The 18,934-nt window shown below is 38.8% G+C and overlaps 1 protein-coding gene across 1 annotated transcript in view; it reads left to right on the forward strand.

The window, feature by feature from the left end:
* The window catches only part of abcc8b (ATP-binding cassette, sub-family C (CFTR/MRP), member 8b), a 79,603-nt gene extending 61,300 nt beyond the window's left edge, over positions 1–18,303 (forward strand). Inside the window, exons 27-40 of the mRNA XM_060923109.1 lie at positions 575–741; positions 862–931; positions 1,440–1,597; positions 2,204–2,296; positions 2,409–2,511; positions 6,085–6,198; positions 6,286–6,406; positions 6,808–6,938; positions 7,035–7,113; positions 7,212–7,320; positions 9,041–9,144; positions 12,196–12,329; positions 13,998–14,060; positions 18,044–18,303. Coding sequence (XP_060779092.1) covers positions 575–741; positions 862–931; positions 1,440–1,597; positions 2,204–2,296; positions 2,409–2,511; positions 6,085–6,198; positions 6,286–6,406; positions 6,808–6,938; positions 7,035–7,113; positions 7,212–7,320; positions 9,041–9,144; positions 12,196–12,329; positions 13,998–14,060; positions 18,044–18,181 — 1,584 coding nt within the window. The 3' untranslated portion in view covers positions 18,182–18,303. The remainder of the gene's footprint in view (positions 1–574; positions 742–861; positions 932–1,439; positions 1,598–2,203; positions 2,297–2,408; positions 2,512–6,084; positions 6,199–6,285; positions 6,407–6,807; positions 6,939–7,034; positions 7,114–7,211; positions 7,321–9,040; positions 9,145–12,195; positions 12,330–13,997; positions 14,061–18,043) is intronic.
* The last annotated feature ends 631 nt before the right edge of the window (positions 18,304–18,934 follow it).

The following is an 18,934-nucleotide window of genomic DNA, read 5'->3' on the forward strand; positions in this document are numbered from 1 at the left end:
GCATTGAAGATGGGTTGTGGCTGGGTCTTCCAGCATGACAATGACCCGAAACACACAGCCAGGGCAACTAAGGAGTGGCTCCATAGGAAGCTGAAACTCCGTGTTGCCCAGGGACAGCCCCAAAACCTGAAAGATCTGGAGAAGATCTGTATGGAGGAGTGGGCCAAAATCCCTGCTGCAGTGTGTGCAAACCTGGTCAAGAACTACAGGAAATGTCTGACCTCTGTAATTGTAAACAAAGGGTTCTGTACCAAATATTAAGTTCTGTTTTTCTATTGTATCAAATACTTATTTCATGCAATAAAATGCAAATTAATTATTTAAAAATCATACAAATGTGATTTTCTGGATTTTTTTTAGACTCTCTCTCTCACAGTTGAAGTGTACCTATGATAAAAAATTACAGACCTCTCCATTCTTTCTAAGTGGGAAAACTTGCAAAATCAGCAGTGTATCAAATACTTATTTTTCCCACTGTCTAAGTCTTTTTAACATACTAAACTCAACATCTGACCTTTTTTGTCCACTGATTTCTCTCTTTCTTTCCCTTTTCTTTCTTTTCCTCTGGCCCTAGGACTGTGTGCCGAGTCAGTCTCTGTACCTGCAGGTGTTTTGTGTCTTGTGTTTTCTGGGTATCGTGTTATGTTTGATCACCTCTGTGGCCAGCGAGTGGGCAGGACTCCGGGCCGCTCAGGAACTCCACTGCAGTCTTCTCCGTGTCATCATCCTCGCTCCGATGAGGTGCTGCTTTCCTCGAGAAACAACAGAATTTTGTTGAATCATGCTGAGTAATGATTTAGAGCTTAAATATAAAATGATGCAGTTATTTTGGAGATGTTTATTATTCAAGTAACATTTCAGATTGTTTGAGACAACTCCTCTTGGGAATATTCTGAACCGATTCTCTGGTGATGTCAACATCATTGATCAGGTAATTAAGGTCATATTTTTAATTGTTTTCAGATGAAAATTTTATAAACCACTCGTATCAATCAGCGGGGGCTATACAAGTTTCTTTATAGTGGGAAAATAAAGAACTACTGATTTATAATTATTTATAATACAATTTGCTTATAACGGATATCTAAGGGCACTTGGTCAGAGTGTCTATTAAATGTTCATACCAAACATGTACTTAAAAAAAAAAAACACTATCCTGGCTTCTTCATAAGGTATTTATAAATGAAGTGCTAAGTAAGGAATAAAACACTTCAGGACACACTGTGATAGGAAAATGAATCAGTGATGGAGTGGTGTGATGAAGCCTGACTTGAATTGGGGTTATATTTACCCTCAGGTTGATTATTTTTCAATAACAGCACATCCTGAAGTGTTTTATTCCTTTTGTCAATATAATTTGCCAATGGTTGAGGTTTCATTCAAAACAGAGTATTTATTTAAGATCATGACATTAATATACTGAATTGAATTAAACCTAGCACATCCCGGTTGCCATGGAATGTTTGAGCCGCTCCACTCTGCTGTGTGTCTCAGCGGTGGGTGTCATATCCTACATTACCCCAGTCTTCCTCATCGCTCTGCTCCCTCTGGCCATCATCTGCTACTTTGTCCAGAAGTATTTCCGGGTGGCATCCAGGTGGGTTCTCCATTGGCTAGTCAGCATCATCAGTTTATGATTACATTACAGGCATTTAGCAGACACTCTTATCCAGAGCGACATATGACATACCCAGAGCAGCCTGGAGAGCAGTTGGGGATTAGGTGCCTTGTTCAAAGGCACTTCAGCCATTCTTGATGGTCCAGAGAATTGAACCGGTGACCTTTTGGTCCCCAAGCTGCTTCTACAGTATAACCATCAGGCTTCCTCATGATTCCTTTATGAATTACCACGGCAGTCATGAATGCCTGATCATTTTCGTGATCTGGCTTTCTGCATTTAAAAAAAAAAGTTAGTACCAATTATTGTTCATTTTAGTGGTTGATAATAATCCTGTAACAGTGGGCCTAATTTATCAAGCTGCCATTTATATGAATGAATTTGTACATAAATTATTTACAGTAGCTTTTACACAAGAAATGTAATATTCATGAAAAGGTATTTATTTCAAAAAATAAAAGGTGTGTATCCTCGAGAACTCATGAGTTTTCTAAATTTCCATAGAAGACTCACGAATAGAAAGATTGATCTGCTTCAAATCACAGAAATTTCATAAATGGATTGTGTGTGTGTGTGTGTTTGTAGAGATCTGCAGCAGTTAGAGGACAGCACCCAGATCCCCTTGCTGTCCCACTACTCCGTAACTATAGAGGGTCTGACCACCATCAGAGCCTTTAGGTACACTACACACACTTACAGGTTAAAAAGAAGAATTACAAAATATTATCAAGGTTATTTTCATTGATCATGAGTTTATTTGGGCATTTACTTGATTCCTGTTTGGTTACAGACATGAACAAAGATTTAAGAAGAAACTTTTGGAATACACAGATGCCAATAACATCGCCTCGCTCTTTCTCACAGCAGCCAATCGCTGGCTCGAAGTCCGCATGGTAAAGTCATTCCATCAGTTAATATGTCAACATACACAGACATATACTAGTGCATCTCAAAAAATTAGAATACCATGAAAAAGTTCCTTTTTTTTCATAATTTAATTCAAAAAGGTAAACTTTCATATATTCTATATTCATTACATGTAAAGTGAAATATTTAAAGCCTTTTTTGTTTTAATTTTGATGATTATGGCTTATAGCTCATGAAAATCAAATCCAGTATCTCAAATTATTAGAATATTCCCTAAGATCAATCAAAAAAAGGATTTACAATACAAATGTCCAACTTCTGAAAAGTATATTCATTTATACACTCAATACTTGGTTGGGGCTCCTTTACCATGAATTACTGTATCAATGCGGTGTGGCATGGAGGTGATCAGTCTGTGGCACTGCTGAGGTGTTATTGAAGCCCAGGTTGCTTTGATAGTGGCCTTCAGCGTATCTGTATTTTTGGGTCGGGTGTTTCTCATCTTCCTCTTGACAATACCAGATTCTCTGTGGGTTCAGGTCAGGCAAGTTGGCTGGCCAATCAAACACAGTAATATCATGGTCAGCAAACCATTTGGTAGTAGTTTTGGCACTGTGGGTAGGTGCTAAGTCCTGCTGGAAAAGGAAATCAGCATTTCCAAAAAGCTCGTCAGCAGATGGAAGCATGAAGTGTTCTAAAATCTCCTGGTAGATGGCTGTGTTGACTTTGGACTTGATAAAATACAGTGGACCAACACCAGCAGATGACATGGCACCCCAAATCATCACAGACTGTGGAAACTTCACACTGGGCTTCAAACACCTTGGATTCTGTGCCTCTCCACTCTTCCTCCAGACTCTAGAACAGTGATTTCCAAATTAAATGCAAAATGTACTTTCATCTGAAAAGAGGACTTTGCACCACTGAGTAACAGTCCATTTCTTTCTCTCCTTAGCCCAGATAAGACACTTCTGACATTGTCTCTGGCTCAGGAGTAGCTTGATATTAGGAATGCGAAAGTTGTATCCCCTTTCTTGAAGATGTCTGTTCATGATGGGTCTTGATACACTGACACCAGCCTCAGTCCACTCCTTGTGAAGCTCTCCCAAGTTCTTGAATCAATTTTTCTTGACAATCCTCTCAAGACTGCAGCCATCCCTGTTGCTTGTGCACCTTTTCCAGCCACCCTTTTCAGCAATGACCTTTTGTGGCTTACCCTCCTTGTGGAGGGCATCAGTGATCATCTTCTGGACAACAGTCAAGTCAGCAGTCTTCCCCATGATTGTGGTTGTGTGTACTGAACTAGACCAAGAGATACACTGTGTTCATACTTGAAATGAAATATTCTAATATTTTGAGATGGGGTTTTTTTTTATGTTTTTGTACTGTATGCCATACTGATTAAAATTAAAATAGAAAAATGCTTGAAACATTTTAGTTTATGTGTAATGAGTCTATAATATATAACATTTTCACTTTCTTAAATAACTGATGGAAAATATTGAACTTTTTCACAATATTCTAATTTTTTGAGATGCACTAGTGCAATTAAAATAGTGCATATCACACTATAGCCATTCAGGAGTGATGTACAGTAAAAAATGACTTATTGTGGTCGGTAATGAGTTGCTCTTTGTCACTATTGCTTAATCAATCTGAGTCGATGAAAATCTCAGTTTTCATCCATCTTGGTCAGTTCTCCCTAGCTACTATATGGATGCCAAGGCCCAAGATTTCTCAGCAGAACATTACTCAGAGCATCACACTGTCTCCACCAGCTTGCCTTCTTCCCTGGCCATTCACATGATGTAAAAGAAAACATGATTCATCAGACCAGGCCACCTTCTTCCATTTCTCTATGGTTCAGTTCTGATGCTCGCACGCCCATTGTAGGTGTTTTTGGCATAGGACAGGAGTCTGCATGGGCACTCTGACCAGTCTGCAGCTACCCAGCCACAAACACAGCAAGCTGCGATGCATTATGTGTTCTGACACCTTTCTATCACAGCTAGCATTCGCTTTCTCAGCAATTTGTGCTACAGTAGCTCTTGTGTGTGATTGGACCAGACAGGTTTGCCTTCACTCCCCACATGTATCAGTGAGCCTTAGGTGCCCATGACCCTGTCACCAGTTCACCAGTGACCATTGTATACCAGGAATACCCCCACAAGACCTGTCATTTTAGAGGTGCTCTGTTCTACTCTCATCAAAGTTGCTCAGATCCTTATGCTTGCCCATTTTTTCTGCTTCCAACACATCAACTTCAAAAACTAACTGTTCACTTGCTGCCTAATATAGCCCACCCTTTGAAAGTTGCCATTGTAACAAGATAAACAATGTTATACACTTCACTTGTCAGTTGTTTTAATGTGATGGCTGATTAGTCTAACTCTGTCAAACAAGGGTTTCCAACTGCAGAGGGTGGGGTTTAGCATGTGTTTCCTCGAATGCCCCCCCCCCCAACATCTACATGTGCTATGTCACAGGGCAGTTTTACACATTCTGAGAAAAGTGCTGTCTATCCTCTTCTGCATACATGCAGAATTCTTGCACACACACAAAAAAAAAAATAAACCCCCTTGCACAATTGTCAACTGTCACTGTGATTGACAGAGGACAGAGATACCACTTTTCGACCAGTGGGTTCTTGAACCAGTTCCAATCAGGATTCTTTGAACCTTGGTGCCAGTTTGTGAACCAGATCACATTTTCACCAGTTTTGAACGGAATTGTTATAATCAAGAATCTATCATGAACAAAGGGCATTGTACAGTGGAAGTAAACCGTAGTAGCAAGATCGGAGTGCTCAGTGATGACCTGCAAGCTTTTGTTCTGTTATTGCAGATATTTGTTTTCATTCCCTATTTTCTGAAGACGTATCCTTTTCTGTTGCATTCTCCATTGCTGCGTTCTGCTTCCTCTCCAAACTAACAACACACCCACTGATGTCATCATGGTTCATGCTGGAAAAAAACAGCTATATTTTGGTTCCAGTTGGGAACCAACTTTTTAGGTTCCAAACAATTTATTTTGGTCAAAATGCTCTGAACGGTTCAAAATTTGGTGCACACACCAGAACAGAACCCGTTCCCTGTTGATGGAAAAGGGGACCGAGTATGCCATCCCTCCTACTCACCCAGAGAGCATGGTATATGATACTGATGCAATTAAACCTCACAATTTCTCAACTAATTATTTGACCACTTGTGTGTACAAACCGGACACTTGGTTCATGTTGCACTGATGTCTTACGCTGACTTGTTAAATCAACTTCCTGTATCTAATGCACATTTGACAAATAATTTGGTTTTAAGTTGGATCTTTAAATAGAAGAATATATTAGCTGAAAACTTAGCCGCATCTGCTACAAGGTTATGGCTTGGCCATAAATGAGATGTTCAACATGAACATGACCACTAACAAACATCTAAAGAAATCGAAACAGAAGTACTTGCCTTGAGCCAAAACTATTGTTTTAAAATATATTTGAATATTGCTGAAATACTATGGATTGAACTAAAGACTGCAGTCCACATGTACAAACCAAAGACCCTTCTCATGGTTCGACTGTAGTAATAGATTTAATCTTCACCCACCAGGAGTACATCGGGGCATTTGTGGTGCTGATAGCAGCTGTGGCGTCCATCAGCAGTGCCCTGTACAGTAAACTCTCAGCTGGATTAGTGGGTCTGGGCCTCACATATGCTCTCATGGTAAAACTTCATGTGTATTAAACAATACTCACATAAATCACACAGGTTTCTGCAATTTCTAAAACAGTTCTGTATCTCATATTCAAGGTGTCGAACTATCTGAACTGGATGGTGCGCAATCTGGCTGATATGGAGGTCCAACTCGGCTGTGTGAAGAGGATCAGCCGTCTGCTCAACACAGAGCCTGAGAACTACAATGGAGAAATGAGTGCGTGGATGAGAAATTAAAGTTGTCTTTAATGCAAGGGTTTGATGGATGATATCCAATGCCTTGCATAAATATGTGCCCCCTTGACTTTTTCCATATTTTGTGAATAGAACTGTGTATTGAGAGTCAAAATGATCGAAAGGCAAACAGATATCAATGGCAAACGGGCTGGATATCAATGGTTCCCCCCATAGCAGCATCTTTGAAGCATATATTTTGTTGATGCTGCCATGTAAAAACAACTAACTATAAAAAAAAAGGGCATTCTAATTTAAAAATCGCAGCTGGTGAATGCTTGACAATATTTATCACTTGATTTGTTTAGCAAAATGAATCTGATTCAGCTAATTCGGTGCGATATACACAAACTCACTGATTATTCATTTGTTTCAATGTTCCAGCTCCAGCTCAGGTTCCAGCAGGCTGGCCCAAGTATGGCGAGATCCAAATCAAGAACCTGAGCGCAAGATATGATAGCAGCCTAAAACCCATCCTAAAGCATGTCAATGCTCATATCAAACCTGGACAAAAGGCAACACCATTATAACCCACTGAAGAGATTACTTGATTTCTTACACACTCAGAGACATTCCCATCAGTTATGTTCTATAATTCTGTATTTATACAGGTGGGGATATGTGGCCGAACAGGAAGTGGGAAGTCTTCCTTTTCGTTGGCTCTTTTCCGAATGGTAGACACATGCGAGGGTAACCTTTCTTTTCTTTCATTCTTTATTGAATTCTCGGTACAGTATTACACAGTCATCTTCTAAATTTGGTGACATTCTATGATTTTCTTCTTCAAGGTCGAATTATTATTGATGGGATTGATATTGCTAAATTGCCCCTTCAGACCCTGCGCTCCAAATTTTCCATCATTCTTCAGGACCCCATTTTATTCAGTGGAACAATTCGGTGAGTCTTGGCGATCTTAGAACCATGCCATTGGATACTGGTATCGCCCTTTAGTTTTGCTGCAGTATCAGAGCTCAACCGTTATCAGATAATCCTATTGAAAACACTTAGGATTCTTTGGAACAGCAGGTTCAAGACACTGTTGGAGGCCGAACCTGCCAGGATTAGAGCTCTTCTTGGTGTGCGTAACCAGGTATCAGAAAAGAAATAGACAAGACTAATTATTTGTGAATGGAGAGATGGCCTTTCTGTTGATGTGGTGCTCTTCAACTTTGGTTTGTGGCTTATTTGAGTGTTTCACATGCTGTTCCAAAGTTGTTGGGTTTTTTTTTGTTTGTTTATTTTTTAAAAGTGTGTTTTCCGGTCTGGAGATTTCGCAGTCCAGTCAAATATTCCATTATATTCATCGTACTGTTATCCTGAAAGCAATTGTGTTCTGATTGGATATGAAGAATAAAAGGCAACCTCAAAGCCTGGCTAAAAAGTGGACCATTTGGTTTTTCTAAATATAGTACAGTGTCTTGGAAAATTATTCATCCCCCTTGGTGTTTGTCTTATTTTATCACATTACAAGCTGGAATTAAAATTGATTTTGGGGGGGTTAATGCCATTTTATTTACACAACATGCCTACAACTTTAAATGTGTTTTTTTGGGGTTTTTTTGTGACACAAACAATAAGATAAAAAAAAAAAATCTGGAGTGTGCATAGGTATTCACCCCCTTTCATATGAAACCCCGAAATACAGTGTCTTGCAAAAGTATTCATCCCCCTTGGTGTCTGCAGGGACAGAAAAGCTGGTCAGGACTGAAGGAAAGATAGATGGCACTAAATACAGGGCAATTCTGGAGGAAAACCTGTTTGAGTCAGCCAGAGGTTTGAGACTGGGATGAAGGTTCATGTTCCAGCAGGACAATGACCCTAAACATACTGCTAAAGCTACACTGGACTGGTTTAAAAGGAAACATTTAAATGTCTTGGAATGGCCTAATCAAAGCCCAGACCTCAAACCACTTGAGAATCTGTGGCATACCGTACTTTAAGATTGCTGGACACCAATGCAACCCATCTCACTTGAAGGCGTTGGAGCAGTTTTGTCTTGAGGAATGGGCAAAAATCCCAGTGGCTAGATGTGCTAAGCTAATAGAGATATACCCCAAGAGACTTGCAGTTGTAATTACAGCAAAAGGTGGCTCTACAAAGTATTGACTTTGGGGGGTAAATACCTATGCACACTCCAGATTTCTGTGTTTTTTTTTATTTATCTTAATTATTGTTTGTGTCACAATAAAACAATTTTCACCTTTAAAGTGGTAGGCATGTTGTGCAAATCAAATGGTGCTAACCCACCAAAATCCATTTTAATTCCAGCTTGTAATGTGACAAAACAGGACAAACATTTTTGCAAGACACCGTATATGCAACCAGTGGGAGATGTAACGTATGGTGCTAATGGATGTGACTAGTTTTTGTCCAAGGAGTTCACATTTCATCTGGGAGACACTTTTATCCGAAGTGAAGCAGAATTCAGTTGACTCATTCAACCATTTTTAGTGACACCCCTGATTAAGGATTAAGACACTTTCTCAAGGAGTCCAACAATGGCTCTTTTGCAGTCCTGGGAACTTTATTTTGCTAGTTCAGATTCTTAACCTTCACCAAAAGATGTGTCTGTGAATGCTCTTTTACTGACTGCTGACATTTTTTGGTTTTGTTTTAGATTTAATCTGGATCCAGAGAGAAAAGCCACTGACCGGATGCTGTGGGAAGCTCTGGATATCGCTCAGCTCACACCCGTGGTGGAAGCTTTACCTGGCGGATTAGGTATGACCTTGGGTACTTCTTGGTCTCTACTCATCTCCTTGCTTCTTAGCTTTTCTCGGAGAGAATGCGGGGGGAGACAACAGGAGGAATCAAAGACAAATCTAAGTGCCAAATTAGACATCCTTGCTCACCAAAGTGCCAATACGCTTGTTGATGGCATGCTGTCCTGCTGGATTAACTGTATAACAGAACCTACAACAGTACAGTGATTAAGCCCACACACTATGGATTCTCTGAGGTGACTGGCATATCATACTATGCCAGTCACCTAAGAGAATCCATAATTACCGGTGCCTCTCAGTGCATGGTATATTTGATTTTTATTCCATCCATCAATCGCATGCTCTGATTGGCTACTCTACTACTAGGATATCAGCTCATATACCATGAGTAGAGGAAAAACAAAATGGCGGCGCACATCAAGTCAGATACATCACCCGCACCCAATATCTCCTGTTCCACACTCCAGCCCAGTTGGTGGTGGTAATGCACCTTTAAATTGGTTTGCCAACCGCCAAAAAACCCTAAAGAAGAAGAAAAACAAAACGGCGGAGCATGTTGCTGAACCAGTCGAGGACAAAAAAAAAAAAAACTCGACTCGAAACCAAAACCACGAAAAATACAAAAAAAAAGCAACAAAATATGGAATTAAAGTATTTGATTGTAAGAACATATCTTTTTTTAAAATTATTTTTCAAGAATTATTATTAGAGCATTTTTCACAAATTGCTTGTCATTTCACCAATTTGTTTACAGTCTAAGAGGAAATTGTCAGACATTTTGTAGAAAGTTATTTATTGAATTTGCAAAAAATAAAAATGCTCCGTTTCTCAAAATCCAGTGAAGGTGGAGAGAATAAAACAGTTATTCCACTCAATCTCGTCATACATGGCTTATAGCCAACTCTGTGCTATGCGCCTCGCCAGCTATCAGTTCATGTACGACTCGATTTCGGAGTATAACTTAAATATCCCTCATCAAAAAAATTCCAAATTAAAAAAAAAGTGTCAACTTTTAGTTTTCGGCTATGAGATTGAATTCCAGCATAAACTCACTGGAGGCAGCCATGTTTGGCGTTTACGTCTGCGTGAGCTTCAACCTGTGCATGAGCAATATACCATGCTCTCGCTTTTTTTTCCCCTTTTTTCCCCCCCCTCAAATATTTATTTATTTTTAACCATGCTATTGCCAAGGCATGATCATGACACGTAGATCTACGCACACAAACACTCACAGAGCCACAGCCACGACTCAAGTTGGGCATATAGCTTGAAATTGTGACATCAGTTCATGGTATATCCAGGATATACCATGACTGACTCACCATATCCTTTTTTTTTTTTTTTTTGATGTCCCGAGATACATTGCTTAATCAATGGTGGAACTATTTTATGTCAAGTGAGCCATCCTTGGCCAATCCCTGCACGGAAATTTTTTGATGAGGGATATAATATCTTTGATCGCACTTTGGTTTTGGGAGAGCTGGAGTATTTATATGGTCAGTTAACATTATTAATTTGCAGTCATTTATTCAATTTCACTTTGGTAATTTTTACTTTTTTCTCGGAATTAGCCAATCAAAGAATCATTCACTGAATAATTCTGTTAAAGAAACTATCCGAGAACAAAGCATTAGAAAGTAAATTAGCATTTAATCATTATACTGTCCATATAGTACTTGACCACATTTTAAATTCTAGATTGTGTTATCATGAAAACTTGCATCATTTTACTTTCATATTTAAACTTTTTTTATACCAGAAATTAAACAATGAAATCAAAGAATTATTCTGAGAATTAAAGAATCTATTTTGTTGAATCTAAAGGAGAAATACCTTGACTTTTACTTTTTTTATTTTCAATTTTTTTTGTTATTTTATTAAGGGATTGTTTTTATTTTTTCATGATTTTTGCATAGACTGTAAAGCAGTGGTTCTCAAAGTGGGGTCCGGGGACCCCCAGGAGCCTACGAAGCATCGCCTGGGGGTCCATGACTCCCCCCCCCACACACACACACACACACACACACTGGTGGAAATCACAATGTCACATTATTCAAGTTATTATATTTAGGGGTCCAAGCACCAAAGTCAACTCAGACTGAATGTGTGCTATTCATGGAAATTTCAGGAATACAAATTTCTGTGGCGCCCCCCCCAATATAATTAAAAAAAAAATTGTAATCATTTTCAGGAAATAAATCTATAATGAGAGGGCATGGAATTTATTTTAGAGCATGAATGTCTCTGGCTACAAAAAAATTGAGAACCATTGCTGTAAAGCTTTGTCACTGAGCTGCATTTTAAATTAGATTTTTTTCAGCCTATTTTTGGAAATTCATCAACTACTTTAGTGTCAAATCTATTTTTGCACAGGAAATGCCTGTGTAAGTTAATAACAGTAATTTTTGGTGATCAATATTTCAATAAACATTCAGTTTTGATTAGTTTTTGATTGTTTTTTTTTTTTTTGGACCATTACTGTCACAATTAAAACGTGCCAGATCACTCAGCTGGTAGGTTTTCATTCAAAATAATAAATACAAAAGTACTTGGTCTCTGCTGCATCTTTCAGTTCATTTAAATCAAGGCTGAATATCTACCTTCTTTGCCGCTGCCTTTTATTAAATCAAATTTGAGGCTTTTGATTAATTCCTCGCTCTGCACTGTAACTTTTATTCTTGTATTTTATCTATCTTATTCTATTTTAGCTTTTATCTATTATCTTACTATTTTTAATTGTACTTGAATGTCCGTTTATAATCTGTACATTCACCCCAACACACTTGTTTTCAGCACAACCACAATGCATGATGATATATATTGCTTGGTTAGTGACCATCGGTTGTACACTACTTTTCACGGTGCATTGTGGGATACTTTGAGTCTACGATAAAGGGTGTAATGATTCTCACTATACATTCGACAGCACTACAAAATGGCGAAGTCACTATATAGTCCAATATAGTGAGTAGTAAGTGATTTCGGATACAGGGAGAGAGAACCGTACTACCTAATAAAGCTTAACAAGATTGTTTTGTCCATGTCTCAGATGCCATGGTTACAGAAGGAGGAGAAAACTTCAGCCAGGGGCAGCGGCAGCTCTTCTGTCTGGCCCGAGCATTTGTGAGGAAGAGCAGCATCCTGATCATGGATGAAGCCACAGCGTCTATAGACATGGCCACTGTGAGAGATCATATATACTATATCCAGTACATACAGTTGTGGTCAGAAGTTTACATACAGTGACATGAATGTCATCTTGGATATGAATGTCATGGCAATATTTGGACTTTCAGTAATTTCTTTTAACTGTTCTTTTTCTGTGGCAGAATGATTGTACAGCATACATCTTTAATTAAAAAAAAAAAAAACACACTAGAATTCAGTGCACAAGTTTTAATATCTTTGGATTTTCTGAAATCAACACAGGGTCAAAATTATACATGCCGGGTCAAAAATTTACATACACTCACTGATTATTAATTCAGAGGTGCTGAAACTTCCAAAATGTCTCTTATCTTGCCAAGGTGGAGGTCTCTTAACTTCCTGTTAGTGATCATGATTGACTCCAGCTGGTAGCTTCTCTGTACCTTCCTAAAAAGGGTTTGTTTACAGCACTCATTGGATTGACCAACACCCAATAAAATGGGAAAGTCCAAGGAGCTCAGTGCAGATCTGAACTCCGGAATGTCTCTTGGAGCCATTTCTAAACAAATGCAAATTCCAAGATCAGTTCAAACTTTTGTATGCAAGTTATTGTGAGGTGTAGTCACTTTGCTTCAAGAAAACCCAAACTGTGATCCTCAGCTGAAAGATATTTGGTTTGGATGGTCAGGAACAACCTGAGAACCACCATGGCACAGCCCTGCTATGAACTGGAAGCTGATGGATCACTGTCTACAGTTCAGATCACCATGGACTAAGAGGCTGCTATCCAAGAAATAACCCCCTGCTCCAAAATTGACACCTTCAAGCTTAACTAAAGTTTGAAGCTGACCACATGGACGAAGAAAAAGCCCTCTGGAGGATAGCTATATGGTCAGATGAGACAAAGATTGAGTTGTTTGGCCACAATGACCACCATGTACAGAGGGACACTGTAGCAGCTGGTGGTGGTGGTAGGATCATCATGTTCTGGGGCTGTTTTGCTGCCAGTGGAACTGGTTCATTGCACAAAAGTGGATGGAATAATGAAGGAGGAGGACTACCTCAGAATTCTTCAGCATAAACCATCAAACTTGAACACGACTTGGGAGTTACAACAGGACAATGAACCCAAACACGCATCAGAGCTGGTTGTGGAGGATAAAGCAGGCTAATATTAAGCTTAAAACAAATCCTGACTTCAGCCCGATTGAAAATATTTGGCCCGTGCTTATAAGTCGACTCGGAAAAGGGGGGGGGGGGGGGGGGGAATCTAATTTATTTGAACTCTACCAATTCTACCATGAAGAGTCATGAAATATCCAACCAGAATTCTGCCAGAAGCTTGTTCATGGTAAACACAAATGTTTGGTCAAGGTGAATCTTGCGAAGAGACATTTTACCCAAATATTAGATGTGCTGTATATATAATTTTGATCCTGTGTTGATTTCAGAAAACCAAAAGAAAATTAAAACTTGTGCACCAAATTCGTGGGTTTTTTTTAAATTAAAGATGTATGCTGTACAATCATTCTGCTACAGAAAAAGAACAGTTCAAAGAAATTACTGAAAACTCAAATATTGCCATGACCTTCATATCCAAGATGACATTCATGTCACTGTATGTAAACAACTGACCACAACTGTATCTCACAATACACGTAACAAAAGTGCTCGAACCTTCAACACCCTTCTTCTTCTGAACAGGAAAACATTCTACAAAAAGTCGTTATGACTGCTTTTGCAGATTGGACTGTCGTAAACATTGCTGTAAGTATCTGCTCATGATGTAGCAATAGAAAGAGATCTTTAGATCTCACCCATCATCACTTAACACTACGCTTTACTTTCCCTCAACTCAAATCAATGAATATGTATAAAACTTAAACAAAGATACATTAATCGATCAAAGAATCTAAGGATTCAAACATTCATTCAATGGATCAGTCAGTCTAAAAATCATCCTAGGAAACAATCTAAGCTATCAATCAAATAATCATTCAGGGGAAAAAAGCTATTGAAGAATCGATCAAGCTACAAATCCTTCTAGGAACCAACTTAATGAAGAATCTAGGAATCAATCAAGCTTAGGATCAATATTGAGTATTATTACACGGCTTTGTTGAATACTCTGGTTGGTAAATGTTGCTTTAATAATCAAAGCTCATTCACAACACCTTGTGGCCAAAAGCAAAAATAAATAAGTAAAATTATTCCATCAGAAAAACACCATCAATGGAAATATTCAATATAATATGAATTACTCTATCCGCATTCACTGGATATAAGCAATCGCACACTCTGATTGGCTACTCTACTACTAGCTCATGTACCATGAGCCGAGAAAAACAAAATGGCGGCGCATGGACTGAAAATATTTGATGGTAAGAACATTTTTCAAGAATTATCATCGCATTTTTCACAAATTACTACCATCATTTCGCCGGTTTGTTGACATTCTAAGCAGAAATGATTTTGTGGAATGCTTTGTTTAAAATTTTTATTTATCGAATTTGCAAAAAATAAAAATGCTCCGTTTCTCAAAATCCAGTGAATGTGGATAGAATAAAACAGTTATTCCAGTCAGTCAATTTGGTCATACATGGCTTATAGCCAACTCAGCACTACGTGCCTCATCAGCTATCAGCTCATGTACGACTCGTTTTCGTGGAATAATTGTTAATTATAACACTCAGCTAATCTTTAAGCGGAAGCAATAAATTCATTTTTAAATTAATAATTTGACACAAAATATTAATTTCTTTAGCCCAATGGCAGACAGGGGTCCTTTCTGTGTAGAGTTTGCATGCTCTCCCCGTATCTGTGTGGGTTTCCTCCGGGTGCTCCGGTTTCCCCCACAGTTCAAAGCCATGCAGTTTAGGTCGATTGGCTACTCCAAATTGCCAATCGGTGTGTACCTGCGACCAGATGAGGGTTTGGGTCCTTCTGGTGTCCTATAAATCATTGGAGACTTCATGGAAGCTGGTTGATAGCTTCTTGGATCGCTGACCCTCAACTAGGAGGATGGCAGCAGACGGACAGATTAATTTCCTTAGTAAGTAGCCATTTCATAAGTTGGATAATAAATGCCTTCAAGGTGATTCCTGCATCCTCCTGTTGGGGTTTCTCTCATAATAATGTCTGGCTCACTGTACATGATCCCTTACATACCTGGACACTCCTCACACAGTGTTAACCGTTTTTGATTCTTAACAACTACCATCTGATCCTGACTCTGATTCAGTAAGTCTGTGTCCAAAACTCCATACTGGTGTACGACACACTACCTCAGTATCCCCTGTGTACTGCACACTACTCCCCACCCTACTATACAGTATAGTATGCAGGTAAGACAGCATCCATTCGTTCTTTTTGAACTAATCTTTTATACGACTCAGGGAGTAATGAGTCATCTCAGTGAGCAATTCAACATGTTCATTTTTCCCCTGGGCCACGCATTCATGCTCATCTTGGTTCATTAAAGGGTCTTTCAGGTGCGAGTCTCTCGTTCACTTGTCACATGACTGCTGCGTATTCTCAGTAAGGAGGAGTGATCCGTTCACAAATCATAACGACAGGTCTTTCAGGGAGGAGTCTCTTGTTCATTAGGTCACATGGTTACAGCAATCATGTGACCAATGCTATTACTGGAGACGAGAGCAGAGCTTGCTAACGTTAGCTGCTCAGCTAGAATGATTCCTTAGCTAGTTGTGCGTAATGTAACTATTGAATAGATGTCTAATTTGCCTTTCAATTGGAATGAGTTCATTCATGACACACCTTCAATGACTAGGATAGACTCAAGTGAACAACTATCAATCATACAATAAATAGTGATATTGATGGACACCGCTCTCTCATACAGGCAACTGAATGTTAAGTAATCTGTCATTTCAACTGAATAACTCAATAGTCCACAGTCCAAAAGTTGAACTTGTGTCTTTTACTTTACCAAGTGAAGCAAACCATGCTGCTCGTAGTGTTTGAGAACTGTTATGGTGGCTACAGCGCCACAATCGCTCCAGTGAAAAGATTTGTTCAGTTTACTGAACGAGATTCAAAGATCCGAGTCAGTAATACGATCCGAACTTCCAATCACCAAGTACGACCGTGTTGTGACAGTCTACCGTACTGCTACGTCCAATAACCTTCAACTTCTGAAAAACTTGTGCACTTGATAACAGAAAAGAATACAGATGCCAGCAGCAACATCTGTTGTCTTACCTGCATGGTCTCCAAGATACGTTAACTTTACATTATTATACTTTATTAGAGGGATTATTTATAGTTCGTTAGTGATCATTGAAAACAATCGCACTGATTGGTCGAGAGATTCGGACTATTTCTCAATAATCACCTCGAGTGACTCGGTAAAATGGCGGCCAAATGCTTTGTCACCGTAAGTGAGGAAGAATGAGAAATTATGAAAGAAAACGCTGTTCCTAAAAGCACTAAAGATGCTACAAAGTTTGGTCTAAAACTATTCAAAGGTAAGGTGGGATTGTGATTTATTTTATCCATTTCAAAAGAAAGTATTTTATGTGAGTCGGCATAGATAAGCGACAAGTCTGCACGGCACCGTTATTACATTTGCATGCCGCTTTTGAAGTTTGAAATAAATTATTTTTTAATACAATTTTTAAAAAAATAAGTTACCTGTGTATTTATACTAAAACAATTATCCGCCTCCGGTTCAATGAGTATCGGTGAATCTTCTTTTTCACCTTTGGGGAATAACTGTTTTATTATTATGCATACACATTCCTTTTGGGTGTTCAACGCATCTATATTTAACGAAGCAAACCTGGCGGCCATGTTTGTTCACAAATTGTCAGTTATTCGCTAGCGTGGAACTTTTATGTCACCGGCGTGTGATGTCATGTTATCTTGACAACCATACAATATCGTAAACCATATTCAAACACTTATTTTCCATTGGGTAGAGCGATGTAATACACGTAGGATAAGTGATATGCTAACAATATTGAATGCTATCAAACCAAATGAATGAAACCCACTAGAAGGGAATAGAACACGTTTTTATTCCATCGAAAAAGTGTCCTGCATGTATAATAATAATAATAATAATACAATTTGAATATAATAGTTATTTATATTTTACTTATCTTACCATTCAGCTTATGTACTATGTATATATTTGATTACAGTCCTTATATTATATTTTGTCTGAATCAGAGCTTGTTTCTAACCAATTTTTGGCGTCATGAACGCTGCATTACGTGTAAAATTCATGCCTTTGAAATCACCGTGTTGCATCATGGGATGCAATAACAACAGATTGAGCTCTGGCTGTATACTGGAAGTTTTCACCAGAGTAAGTGGTGTACATTATCCAGGTAACTGTCGTGTACTGCAGAATTTTTTTTTACTTTTCCATATACTGTATACAACTTTCTACTTTTCCACCAAGATCAGTATACGAGGAGTATCAGACACGGCCTATATTGTTTTTGGAGTTGATCAAGTGAAGGCATGTGGACTTGAACGATGTTGGAAGTTCATGGAGCCACCACAAGTTTGCCAGCCTGTGCAATGTACAGCGATGACCGATGTACTCGTTTATAGTACACTACATGGATGCTGTGTCATACCTGTATACTAGGGTGGGGAGTAGTGTGCAGTACACAGGGTATACTGGGCAAGTACGCAGTGTATAGTACACTAATACAAAGTTTCCGACACAACTTCAGACCATGTAGTGTATCCATGATATACTGTGCATCATGCTGCAGCATCGTGTGCACACCATCCTGGGCTCAGACGTAGTCATCGTGATGAAGGGTGGAGCCATTCTGGAATACGACAGACCTGATGTCCTGCTGGAACAGAAAGACAGTGTCTTCTACTCTTTCGTCAGAGCAGACAAGTGAGAAAGGCAACAAGGAGTGTGCATTTCATGGGCAAGGACGCATAAAGGGATTTTACTCTGATCTATAAGCATGTAACGATATATCATGTAATGTAAATCACAATAAAAATTTGACCATTTGAATCGATTGAATAAATAATTGTGATTATCAGGTTGTGTAATCTTAAGTTTTTGCATTGTTTAGACAACAGGGTGTTATAAAATAGTGGGAATACGCGTGACTTCACTTTAGGCGGAAGTAACAGCTCTAATACCTCAGAAACACACAAAAAATATATCTAAAACGGGAGAGATGTATGATTGTACAAAGATTTAAAAAGAAATCAGAGCTCTTTTTACAGATGGCTGAAAGCTAAAGAAAAGCAAATGGAAGGAGTACAAATGTTCATGTTAAGAAAAAAAGTCAGTTTTTTTTTTTTATAGGCTATTATATTTTACTCCAACCTTTACAAATGTGAGTAAATAATTATTGGTGGTTATGAAGAAACTGAAACAAAATCTTTAAAAGTGACACAGGTCAGTGTGCTGGTTCAGGAATCATTTAATCCACTCCCCTTTCTGATTTGCTTGAGCCGATACCCATCCTCATAGCTGGTATGCGTCATCTTGTTTCAATACATTTGATTTCCTAACATGGGGCGTCCTAACCATGCGTTAGTCTGTTTACAAACTGCTCGGCAGCCAGTTCGGAAGAGTCACGTGAAGTCATGCACAGGTCAGAGGTCGCATCCACAGAGCCACAGCAAACATGGCG

The sequence above is a fragment of the Neoarius graeffei genome, chromosome 6, assembly GCF_027579695.1.
Source record: "Neoarius graeffei isolate fNeoGra1 chromosome 6, fNeoGra1.pri, whole genome shotgun sequence".
Classification (NCBI taxonomy): domain Eukaryota; kingdom Metazoa; phylum Chordata; class Actinopteri; order Siluriformes; family Ariidae; genus Neoarius; species Neoarius graeffei.